Raw genomic sequence first — 12823 nt, forward strand, 5'->3', positions numbered from 1 at the left:
ATTTTAAAAAATGTTTCATAATCTGTCTTGGCATGTAGGACAATTATTTATGCAATACATAAATTATCAAATTAAACAGATTTACACAAATACATGAACTAACTTGAAGTATGTCTCTCTCTTCACAACACCTACCTCTGTATTAATATCGTCAACTCATAGTGGGAGGCTTTACCTGTACTGTATATCCTATGTAACAATTTGTCACTATACTTGTCAACAGATTACTGACACTCTGTTGGGCATGCACACAAAAAGCAAATATGCAAACATCAACCTCAAGTAGAAAAATCTGGTACGTGAAACCAAGGCATTAAATGAGAAATAATGCAACACAAGAACACACATTGTGTGTGTATGTAGACTCAATGTTGTTCTTAACACCTGCATTTAACTACGAATGTTTATTCCTCTTCCTTGTGCTCTCCAACAAATAACTGGAAAGCTATTTACCTTTACAAACAGCAACATACAGAGGGAACTCATTTTAGAAATCATGTGCATGTGACGGCATCTCTTTCATGAGTTACTGCTAGGCTAAGTCACCTTCCAGACAGCATTGTATTGTTTAACTGAAGCTTAGAGGTTACAAAATTATGAGAAACTGCAGGGCTCCAACGATGAGCTAAATACACAACACAGTAAAGACATTGTCATGCAGTTAATGTGTGTTTGGCATAATCATAGTATGTTGTATTCATAAATGTATGCATGCAATTTATTATACTGGCATCAGTTTGTGTTTCTTGGAGGTTTATGAGCTGGAAACAGTGCCAACGAGTTCTTGAACTGTATTAGTCAGGTTGTCACTCACTGAAGTCTGACTACATGCTTCACAATGTTTGTCATTCCAACATAACTACAGACCAGAGCTAAAGCTGCAGTGACAGCATACTACACCTAAACAGACGTTTGCATCAGAAATGCCAAAATCACTTTCAATGTGACAAGAAAGAATGTTGCTTTTATGGACAGTGTACGCCACGTACAAATATGGATGACATTATTTCACCGTTCCTCCGAGAACATTCTTCATACTGTGAAGGTTTTCTGTTTTCATAACTTACAGGTGTGTGCTTAAAAAACCTAGTTAATGAAAACTGAAAGGCCTTATCTGATCTAGTGTCTGCGTAAAGGCACCACACTGTACCGTAATCTAATGTGCTCATAAATCTCACAGACTGATCTTGACAGAGAGTCAAAGAAAGGATAAGAAAATAAGAACAGGAGCCTCTGGTTAAAATAATTTATGGCAGGGTGTCTGTGACTACACAGACACATATCTTAACTCAAGGGGGTATTATGTAAAGCATTTTCATTATCTATGCCTGCCGAGCATCTGAATTTTCACTACTGAATACACTACTACCTACGAGCTACTGCTTGTATATTTATATACTATATTTGTAGTAGTAAGTAAAGCTAATTTGCTGTTGTTTGTTGTAGACAAGCCACTTTTTTTGGCACCACTGTCTAATAAAATTGTGACTACAGGCTTTAATTAATTATTAATATTCATATATTTTTTTACTTTTAAATTAAATGATAATGTACTAATGCTTGCTAATTAGGTATTAATTAGCAAGAATGACTTTTGGGTTGCCAGTTTGTGTAAAAAGCCATTTTTGGTGTTTATCCTTTCTATATGGTAATATTACAGTTATGAATGTTAATAACTCATTAATAAAGGGGTTTAATAATCAAGTCTGTAGTTGTAGGTGTTAATACGATGTTAACAAATGTGCTCCATAGTGTCTGCAGCTCTTTTCTAAAAACAAGTGAGCAAACCAGTCAAAACAAGTTTTCCCAAAAGTTATTATTTATGACTTTTAACATACCTGTAAAGCATAGTAAATGCTTTATTAACCATTATTAAAGCTATTAGTTATACCCCTTTGGCAGTATATGAGGTTTGTCTCTGGTTTGACCTGTAAAGCCATAACAGATAGGCTGTTATTAAGTAGATCTCGATGTATGCCGTACAAGAACCAACAACAATACACGATAGCCTCACAAGTTGCTACATGCAGTGAACAGAGTGAATACATGGTATTTGAGCTCTTGTCAGTGTGTGGTTAGCTTACGGGAATCCATCCGTGACATGCCACCTTTCAAAAATAGTGACTTCACCTGGGATTGGGTGTCCCACATTGCCTGAAAATCAAAACATTCACACCGGCACAAACACGCAAAAACACCTTGAAAACATACAGTTTGCATAAACAAAAGCTAAACCACTTGACATAGTGACAACATATCAGCGGGGCCAGAGTGTGATGTCAACACTGGTCTCCAGGTGGATTATTATTTTTCCATTTGACTATTTGGTGTTGCAGCACTACCAGTGAAACCAGTGTTTTGGTCTGATCATTTGCAGGAAATAAGACTAGCAATTACACAAATATGGGTTGTTGAGTTCAACATGACCCAGATGAACCTGGAGGAGTGAGTAAGAGGAGAATGTATCACACTGACATTAGCTACTAAAGACATAATATCATAGAATTTAGAATTATTTTCTGTGTGCCTATTCACCTGTTTTACTTCTCTCATAATTGTATAATTGTTTCCTTGGGATTGACTCTCTCTGTTCCAAAGTAATCCAAAACCCAGAGGCAGTTAATTCACAAAGAAAATAGATCACAATAACTTTCTCAGGTGAACCCACTATCCTGGCACTGAGCAACAGGATGGAAGGACCAGACCTCACTATTTGTTTCAAGAGAGAAAAACAGAATAACAGTGGTTTCTATGTGGGCTGTTAAGTTGGAACATCTAAAGTCCACAGCTGCAGTAAAGCATGAGTGCTTTGATGTGATAAATCATAAGAGCACTTCAGTGTCTCTACTCTGTTGGCACAGAGAACATCTTTACTGGGAGTGGTCTCAATCTTTTAACAACCTGGAGTTCATTGTTTTCAGTATAAGGAGGAATTTCAAACAGTATATGAAAGGATAGTTCAGGCTGTGATTACAGTGCTGCCTGGAACTGACAAATGACCCTAAACTGAGATTTTACCTGCAGGCACTGCACCTTAGAAATACAAAGGAAGCATACGCCACCTGGTTGTCTCAGGTGAAATAGTCCCAAGGTGTCTGCCAGATCACATTTCACAGGTGAGACAGTAATAAAGCCGCATTGAATAGGGTGTTCAGTGAACGTCATCTCTTACTAATTGCTAAATACTATACTTTAAGTTTCTGATGAAACTCTGATTATGATCATGGTTTTATTATAGACAATCACGCACGCAATGTGAAGATGTTTTGTGATGCTCCAAACCTTTTGAAATCATCTAACTCCGCCCTCCCGGGGTTGGTCCTGAGTTGAGGTGAGCTATAAACAGCTGCTGACACCGACTGTAGGTGAGACGGGCTTCAGAGCCCCGGCAGGTATGACACAAAGACAGACTTCTTTGGATCCAATTTAAAGGACTCAGCGTCTTGAACGCACACAAGCTCCGAGACTTTACGCGAAGAGCATATCGCATATCGCAGGTCCTATACAGCAGTAAATAAGAGGAGAACTCATCAAAAGCATGAAGTTGGAGGTGTTGTGCGGGAACCACTATGGCATGAAACTTTTGGAGATGTCCAGTGATGCAGAGGGGAGTGTGCGCTCTCCTCTTTCTGCTGAGGAGGAGCTGGGGTCGGATGGAGACTGCGTGGCGCACAGTCCTCCACCTGTTACTTCATGCACCAGCAGCAAGTCAAAGCCGTACACAAGGAGACCCAAACCCCCGTTTTCATACATCGCTCTCATCGCCATGGCTATCCGGGACTCCTCCTCTGGACGTCTGACTTTGGCGGAAATCAACGACTATCTGATGAAAAAGTTTCCGTTCTTCAGGGGAAGCTACACCGGCTGGAGGAACTCGGTTCGACACAACTTGTCTCTTAACGACTGCTTTCTCAAAGTGCTCCGGGACCCGTCCAGACCTTGGGGAAAGGACAATTACTGGATGCTCAATCCTCACAGCGAATACACATTTGCGGACGGGGTGTTCCGTCGCAGAAGAAAGCGCATTAACAAAAAGTTCGGCAGAGTGCATGAGGAGTCCGAGCGCGCAGAGGAGCCGCAGATCATTCCGCAGTCCGCTCCCGCCACCAGGACTGAGCCCGCTGTCAAGTTTACTAGTTCATTTGCTATAGACAGCATCCTCAGCAAGCCCTTCAAGAGGGACTCAAACAACGACTTACCACTACACCCTGCCTTCACCTGGCCGCGCTACACTGAACTAATGATACCTCATTCAAATACACCTGCCTCATTTCCATTCGTCAAGTCAGCCTATATGAACTCCCGTGCTGCGCACTTGTCACACGCCTACAGCGATGGGCTGATTTCACAGACATTTTTGCGATTTCAGAATTGAATTTGGAATCACTCTTTATCCTTTGTGATCTGTGTGCACTGATGATGGACAACAGAAGGACAGAACAAACATTAAAGACAGATGGCAACTTTTTTCATCATATGATGGGATTAAATTGAGTTTGTGGTGGCATGGTGTTGCAGTTTATTTTTATACTTCTGGTAATGTCCCAGATGATCTGTTTTATACACGTTCTTTATTGCCAATGTTACTGAACTGCCTATTAAATTTGTAGTTTGTTTAACAAACGTGTTAAAAAATGCACTTTGACTGTGTTTGTGTCTCTTCTTCCAATATTGTGCTCATTATAACGAAATAAAAATTTATCTCATTTTGATTTGTACGTTGCATTGTTGTAGCTAATTATTTCTAAAGAAGTTATAATGTAGTCAGGGTGTTTCATGTGGAGCCAAATTAGGACTGACACCTGTATGAGGCATCTACACCTGTTAGGGGCCAATTTAGCAATGTTCATGTGACTGCACCTTACCACATGAACTCTAGGATTGGTTTCAAGTACACCAAGGAACTCCTCTTCATTAGCCTCCTCCTTTATATAATATCTTCTTGATTACTTTGCAACTCACATGTCCAGATTTTGTATGGCAACAGCTTTAACCTTGATTGGAAGCGTAATAATAACAACAATAATAATAATAATGATATGAACATATGAAAAATGAAATGAATGCAGCCTATTATTAATATCCCTTATTAGTGTATTTACATTTCACTGTTCATGAAGCTCGCAGCTACCGGATAGGGGCATCCAATATTTATGTTTTCAGTCTGGCGCTGCAAATAGCTGTCGCCTCAATCTCCACACATGCGCAGGAAACATTCTGAGAGAACTGAACTCGAAATCCACAATAGGAAGAAATTTCTTCCAAGGCCTATTCTTCTGAGGCTAGAAAGTAAATATCCTTTAAACCAGCTGTGCATCCTGGACGCAGCGGGGTTACAGTTTTGATGTTGCTGATATTCTGGGTGTTTAGTTCTAACATTGCTGGAGTTTGGGGAAATAATTTCACGTTCTTAGTGTCGACCTGTTCGATAATGAAACCAAACATGCGTAATACTCCTCAAGGGCAAACACCAAGACGCAAAGAAGGCCATTTACAGTAGTAAACGGTGCACAAAATGCAAAATATATTGGAACATTCAGTTATCTTAATTGTTCCTTAAGACTTTATTTAGATTTTCCAATCAATTCATTTCTCCAGGGATGCAATCCAGGCTCCAAGAGGTAAATTGACACTTGCGCTGTGTGTGGTATGCTGGCACGCTCTGATGGAAAAAGAAAAAGCATGCTTCCTCTCATGTCAGAGTCCTAACCCTGAACAGATCCCAAACAAATGAACACTGCAGGACTTTTTCTCCTGCATGCACACCTTAGAACATAAAACCACTGGCAGGCATCGTCTCAGTTTGCTGCTCCACAGGAGGTCAAAATGAATTATTTAAATGTATTCAAACTGTGTCGTTTTATTCATCATGGCTTGTCAAGTTGTCGTGCCAAATATTGGTCTGACAAATGTGGACATAGTGTTTTGGAAAGCGAGTCGTGGGAGGAGATTTGTCTTACTCCACTGCGCTGCGTCCGGCTTCTAGTCTGGATCCTGGCCAGATGGGGAGGGAGTAGTTCCTGGCGATTTCTTGGAGGGATTTCGGGGGGATAGAGGGGCAGAGAGAGATTTAAGAATTGATAGGTGGTCGAGTTGTGTTTGGCCGGGTGGATATGCGCAAGCAAAGTCGAGGAGCTTTATTTCCCCTCTCTTGTGGGACTATTGCCAGCAATGGACAGAGAGAGGAAGGAGGAACAGCGGCTGGCGTTTCTTGATTTTCATGGCTATAAACGCGCAGAGCATCGCAAAGGGACACTGACTTCTTCAATTAACGCATTAGGGAACCTTTACTAGCATTTGAAATATAGGAAAAGCGATTTCCCCACGTGTTATAGACCCCCACCATGACGACAGAGAGCTCCCAGCAACATTTGGATCCATCTAATCTTCTGCGCTGCAGTCCAGCGGCAGCTCTGCTGAGCGCACAGCCAGTGATGGAGAGCGCGCACAATACATCAGCCAAAGGGAAAAAAGGAAACTCTGGCTTGAGACGCCCTGAAAAGCCCCCCTACTCATATATTGCCCTCATTGTGATGGCAATTCAAAGCTCACCGACAAAAAGGCTTACCCTGAGTGAAATTTATCAGTTCCTGCAGGCCCGATTCCCTTTCTTCAGGGGATCATATCAGGGATGGAAAAATTCCGTCAGACACAACCTGTCTCTGAACGAATGTTTTATAAAGCTGCCCAAAGGTCTCGGCAGACCTGGCAAGGGCCACTACTGGACAATCGATCCGGGTAGTGAGTTTATGTTCGAGGAGGGCTCCTTTCGTCGCAGACCTCGGGGGTTCCGTAGGAAATGCCAAGCCCTGAAACCAATGTACAGGATGATGAATGGTATAGGGTTTGGTGCGTCTATGCTGCCGCAAAACTTTGATTTCCAGTCACCTTCAGGCTCATTAGCGTGTCATAACGGCTACAACATAGACTTGATGGGTGGTACGGTGCCAGGGGGCTACGAGGGACTCGGAGGGGGGCATCACGTCCCACATATGTCATCAAGCTCCGGGTCATCGTACATGGCTGCATGTCAGGTGGCCTCTAACGCGGACTACTGCCCGGACAGCAGTAGCAGCCCCCTGCAGTCCTCCCCAGCGATGGTAGGCACTTTGGACTGTCAGTCGCCTTATGCAAATGCAGCCTCACACTGGAGTTCACCTGGTGTATCTTCATACATCAAACAGCAGTCGCTGGCATCAAGCAGCCCCACTTCTTCTGCTCTGCACGCGGGAATGCCATCTTACTCTCTGGATCAAGGCTATCTGCACCATAATGCACGAGATTCTTCTGACGTTTCAGGTAAAGCATCACTGAGTCACCTGTCTATAACCTGTATGTTGTATTTGCTATTTGCACCACGATTAATCATAAGAACCAAATTTCAGGGTTAAGATTAAATTGTTGTGACGAGTCACCATCCAAAAATAGAAATCGTTGCTCTTTGCATAATATTCTTGTAATTTGTAGTATCGTATTAAACGACGTACAAATTATACAAATTAGATTTCCATAAGAAATTTCATTTGATTTTATCAAATGCATTCGATAAAAAATACATTAATAAATGCTCGTCCAAGCCAAATGAAATTAGCAAATTGTGACTCCAATATGAGCCAGTTTAAGAATAAATTTATCTTACCAAATCTGATGGAAATGCAATAAATACACACATAATATTGCCCCCAATAAAATCGAACCAACGCGCATTTAGGCCTATTGATTGATTTTTATCCAGTTAAATTTAGAAAACACGAGGTGTTTGCTTTTCTTTAGTTTTTATTATGCACCATAAAATCGTGTATGACGTGTGCACTGTTTTTGAGCCTGGTGTATAAATAAGGTTCCCTACAACTTTATTGCAAGTTTTGTTTGGAGGCCTCGACGAAAGCTATAATAAAAATAACATGTCGAAAAGTACCATTTATATGAGTTTATGGGGGTGTAGGGACGTGTGAAGATGTGACGAAAATGTCAAAATTACACTTACAAAGTTGTTCTTAAAACTGGAACAAAATTTTGATTTTTGCTGATTACGTTGCAACGTCATCGAAGCCTGTAACATGAGCCACAACAGCTCAAATACTAAGCTAATTACAGTTTCATTTTATTATATTTTTTTCATCATTGTCTTTTAATACACACGATTAAACAAATTGATACCAGTTTCTAATAAAAAAAACAAACCCAATTATACTGGTTTTATTGGTGGTTAATAAATAATATATCAGTCACGATCTGTTAATAAGAACATGTTTTGGGTTAGCAGGTTGAGACAAATCCTTTGGCAGGAGTTTCGCTTCCTCCACCACGATACATGCTTTCTCTTTTGTATTTTAGTCCATCAGGCAGATCCTAATGGACCGTTTCACCAATTATTTTCTGTGAGAAAGGGCTGTACAACATCTGGACCAAAATATATTTCTTAACTCAACATAATGACATTTACAACTTACAACAACTTTACTTTACTTTACAACTACAGACTCGATGGATTTTTGTAAAATAAATAAATAAATAAATAAATAAAATAAATTAAGGGCAGAAAAGAAAAACAAAAAACAAAACTATAAATATGTTCTTAACATTTATACTTGCTGACCCAGTGGTTTATTAGAAAACAGAGTGAGAAACCGACGAGCATTTATTAAGTATTGATTACTAACATTTATAACTGTATTATTACCTAATACAAAAGATTCAACACCAGCCAATGGATTTTTCACAACTTGGCAACCCAAAAGTTGTTCATATTAATGGCTTATAACTGATCTATAAAACATTATTAAATGCAGCATACATCAATTTGATTTATTGACAACCCTCTAGTATCCGTTACCTACTGAGTATCTGGATTAAATAATAATAGAAATCTACTAGATTTAAAAAAAAAAAAAAATCCATATTCAGTTCGACTAAATCGTCCTGAAATGACACTGATCACCTTTTGTCCTGTTTGTTTACAGTGGGACTGTCTCGATATTCCAGCCACTCGGCCCCTGTGTGTGACAGGAAGGATTTCGTTTTGAACCTTAATGGGATCTCTTCTCTGCATCCCAGCACCGGCGGATCTTACTATCACCAGCTTCATCACCATCATCAAAGTGTCTATCAGGACGTCAAGCCATGTGTAATGTGACAAAACAAACCACTTTCAGGCAAGACAGATCTGTCAAGAACTTTTCTGCTAAACACAACCCTCAGGAGTTATTCTAACAGAACTGTTGGTGAGAAAGAAGAAAGGAGGTTTTATTTTCTGAAGAGTCAGTGTGGAAGCAGAGAGGATGAAAACTCACCTTTTACCCGTTTAGCAGCGGTTATATCATGATGTGAGGATCTATTGTGTCACTATACATTCTCATTATATTACTGACTGATCACACGCATGAATAAGCAGCAATATTTACATTTTTACTGAAAAACACATAGCATACACCTCAATTTATGTTTATTCATGCACTTAACTTTGTTTTCTTGATGTTGCTGAAGTTGTTGATTAAAAGATTTATTTTTAAAGGACAATTTGGATTTTTTCATGTCAGCTTTTTTCCTCATTATTATTATTAATAAAAACCTGGTTTATTATGGAGGGAAATTATCATATATTTTTATGTTTTGTCAGTATTTTAATAATATTCTTTTTATTTATATATTGTCTCCTTTCATATGTTGCAGTTTTTAGGCGACTTCGCCACTGACTTCCATTATTTCTCTTTATTCCTGAACCTTCAAAAATGTTGGGTTTAAAGTGAACTTGTAGTTTGCGACAGCTTGGCAGTGTTAAAACACACATACGGTACAAAACATTGTCGTTGCGTCGTGCATCGTCAATTTCTAATTTCCAGGTATTCCCATCCTAAAATCATATTCTGATGAATCAGTGCTGTATTTACCACACTTAAAACCCACACTAAAACTAGTGTACAATCAGTTTCACCACCTGTACTCTTAACAAAGATATTGTGCGGATTCACAGTTTTTGCTATTCAAACATTTCATATTATGAAAAGACAGTTAAAATGGTTTAAAAGAAAGTCATCAATTTTTAGACAGTTTACTATTCGTACGCTGAGGATAATTTAAATTCAATTAGCATCTTGTTAGTTAGCCTACACGTGCAATTGTATTGTAATAATTACTTCAACATTAATCTCCAAGAAAGACATATCACACGTACAAGGCTTGAACAGACCCTTCATTGGGCCGTCCTGCTGGTTTTCACGTGACTTTACCGCCATCTAGCGGTGATCTAATGTTAAAGGACTCAAACTAAATTTAACGTTCTCTCCATTACTGAAAGATTGTGCAGCAAGTGTGCCATTCAGTCACAGTAAGATACTGATTGCCGGTAAAGTTGATACCATTTTATGTCAGTTATCCACAAATACAGGCATTGTAGTTTATATAGTGTACTATATATACTATACTATACTGTAGCCTCTACAGTGAGGTTCTCTGAGCAAAAGTGAAAACCAGCGTTGCCTGAGATACGGTGTAAGAAAAACTGATTTTGAAATGATGAAATCACTTCTGATTGGATTGCAGAATTTTTTAAGAATGAGCTGATAAAACTATGACAGAAAAATTGTATCGACAAATGATCTTCACAATGAAAATTGTGAAAACAATCTGCTCATCAACCCTGGGAAATGGATAGAGAGAATAACAGGAGATTATTCTTTAAAACGGTTTAAAATTGTGATATACACTCAGAAAATATTATATACTGTATAGTATGGCTATTTGACAGTCTTTATGTTCTAAATTTGTTTCTAAATTAGATGAATGGTGTGATATAAACTATCCAGCACTCACCAAAAATACTGATAAAAACATAAAAGCTTTGTCATTAAGATGGTTACATGAAATGTTCTTTTAGATTAAGACAAACACTTCAAGTCCATTCATATAATAGATACAAAATGGTTTAGAATAAATCACATTTTATTAATTTGATCATCCTATAGGCACTCTTACAGACATTAAACAGCATTAAACAGAGTCCAGGTCCGAGAAGGTCTGAAGAAGTTGGTACAATATCATACGCTTGCATGTTTATATTACATAATATATGTATTCATCCAAATAATGTCGACATTTGACACATATTCCAAGCATACAATAATCAGTATAATGTCCTAAAACAGGCATTTAAAAGTGAGTACACGTGCAGACCTGTGATTATAATGTCTCTGCTGTTCACTGTGCTAAAGATGATCATAAATTAATTTTAAAATAATGAAAATGATAATAATGAAACTAATAATGAAACAACACAGTAGCAGTGTTTTGCACACTTGCACAGCTCTACAGGCATTGTTTGTTTAAATGATGTGTCACCTTTTTCCACCTTTGAAGTGAATACATTCACTTTGTTTTTAGACTCAGTTCTTCTTGGCTGGGATTTGTTTCCTTATTCACATTTTCTTGCTTTGTGTATTTCCCCAAAAGATGATTTTCAGCACTGATGAACATGTACAACCAGATAGAGAAAAAAGACCAAAAAAAAGAACAGAAGAAGGAATCTGCAAGAAATAATAATCAATGGGAAAACAATCCAAGTAGCCACACACAAGCAAGTTATATTAATTACATTAAATGATACTTGTAAATTAAATAACTAAACTTTAAAAGGGCATCATGCAGACTGCAAATAATTTAAAAAATGTAGAGTCATAACGTAGAGGGACAGTCTTCATGTTTAGTAATATTATCATACAACTGGTGGTTCCATCTGAACCGTCAGAGATTGCACGATTGCACTGCTGGCAAAGCAGAGGGGTTGGTTGTGGGTTTCACTACTTTTTGTACAAAAAAAAATCCAACCAAACAACATGTGTACCATATTCTTGTATGACATTGGAGGCAGTGTTTCTAACTGATGGGTTGCTTCCACAAGTTTAGGGCCAAGAAATTATGTGTATAACACACATCTATTACACAAATAGCACCCCATTAAGAATACAGTGATCTCATTGGTTAAGACTGCAATTTTAATGGCTCAAAGTGTTCTAAGTAGATGTCTCCCACCAAAAATTTAATGTAAATTATATCCTTGCTAAAAAAAAAACAAAAACAAAACCAAGATGATAGAAGCAGAAAAAAAAAAAAAACATCAGGAAAAGTAATTTCATTCAGATGAAATTATTGGAGGTTTAAACAAAAACCTTTACTTGAAGTAAAGCACATTAACAAATAAAGATAAACATTTAGGTACACTGTATAATGATCGACATTCTCCATCAACGGTCTGCATACTCAGATTCCTGGACATCATTGCTGTCCAAGCAATGACCGAGAGGAGTAAATGAAGAAGAGATTGGGGGAGGATGATGGTGACAGATGCTTGCACATGTAAATCAAGGTATGTATTAAAAGGGTATGTGTAAAAGCACACTCATATAATTTTACAGTGTAGTGCACAGGTGGTTAAACAACAGCAACTGTAAAGTGCACACCATGAATTGTGGCGACTTTAGTTTAATGCACTGAATTAAAATAATTGTTATATGAACGCTGCGGGGGCCCTAGTTTCAGGTGCATGAGTTTACATTAAAACCATATTAACTTGTAATTGATTTCATGCCCATTAAATCTGATTAAAAAGCTGCAACTTCATACAAATGCTATGAAAACCACATATGTTCATAACAAATATAATGAAAAGTGAAAGCCCTGACTTTTTGCATGAAAACTGCAAAGTAGTATATTTTTTCAAGTATGGAAATTTGTCTGCATCCACCTATTTCTTCAACTGTAGTCTGGTTATGTTTATTATCGGTCATGTTGGTTAAGCTTATTACAAATTACATTTCTGGGGTAAATT

The 12823-nt window shown here is 38.3% G+C and overlaps 2 protein-coding genes across 2 annotated transcripts; both read left to right on the top strand.

Annotated features, from left to right (window-relative positions):
- Positions 1–1654: 1654 nt before the first annotated feature.
- foxq1a (forkhead box Q1a) lies at positions 1655–4742 on the top strand. Its single transcript, XM_044368372.1, has one exon. The coding sequence runs from the start codon at positions 3539–3541 to the stop codon at positions 4373–4375; it is 837 nt and encodes a 278-aa protein (XP_044224307.1). The 5' UTR covers positions 1655–3538; the 3' UTR covers positions 4376–4742.
- Positions 4743–5195: 453 nt separating this feature from the next.
- On the top strand, positions 5196–9487 carry LOC122993916 (forkhead box protein F2-like). The gene is made up of 2 exons (XM_044368369.1): positions 5196–7299; positions 8964–9487. Exons 1-2 carry the CDS (start codon positions 6345–6347, stop codon positions 9134–9136), a joined length of 1128 nt encoding a protein of 375 aa, XP_044224304.1. The 5' UTR covers positions 5196–6344; the 3' UTR covers positions 9137–9487.
- Positions 9488–12823: the final 3336 nt, after the last annotated feature.

The sequence above is a fragment of the Thunnus albacares genome, chromosome 12 (assembly GCF_914725855.1).
Source record: "Thunnus albacares chromosome 12, fThuAlb1.1, whole genome shotgun sequence".
Lineage (NCBI taxonomy): Eukaryota > Metazoa > Chordata > Actinopteri > Scombriformes > Scombridae > Thunnus > Thunnus albacares.

Excerpts from the sequence above, each read along its gene's own strand:
- foxq1a (XM_044368372.1), top strand. The coding sequence starts at position 3,539 with ATGAAGTTGGAGGTGTTGTGCGGGAACCACTATGGCATGAAACTTTTG.
- LOC122993916 (XM_044368369.1), top strand. The coding sequence starts at position 6,345 with ATGACGACAGAGAGCTCCCAGCAACATTTGGATCCATCTAATCTTCTG. Across the intron at positions 7,300-8,963 it reads AGATTCTTCTGACGTTTCAG|TGGGACTGTCTCGATATTCC; the intron begins GTAAAGCATCAC and ends GTTTGTTTACAG.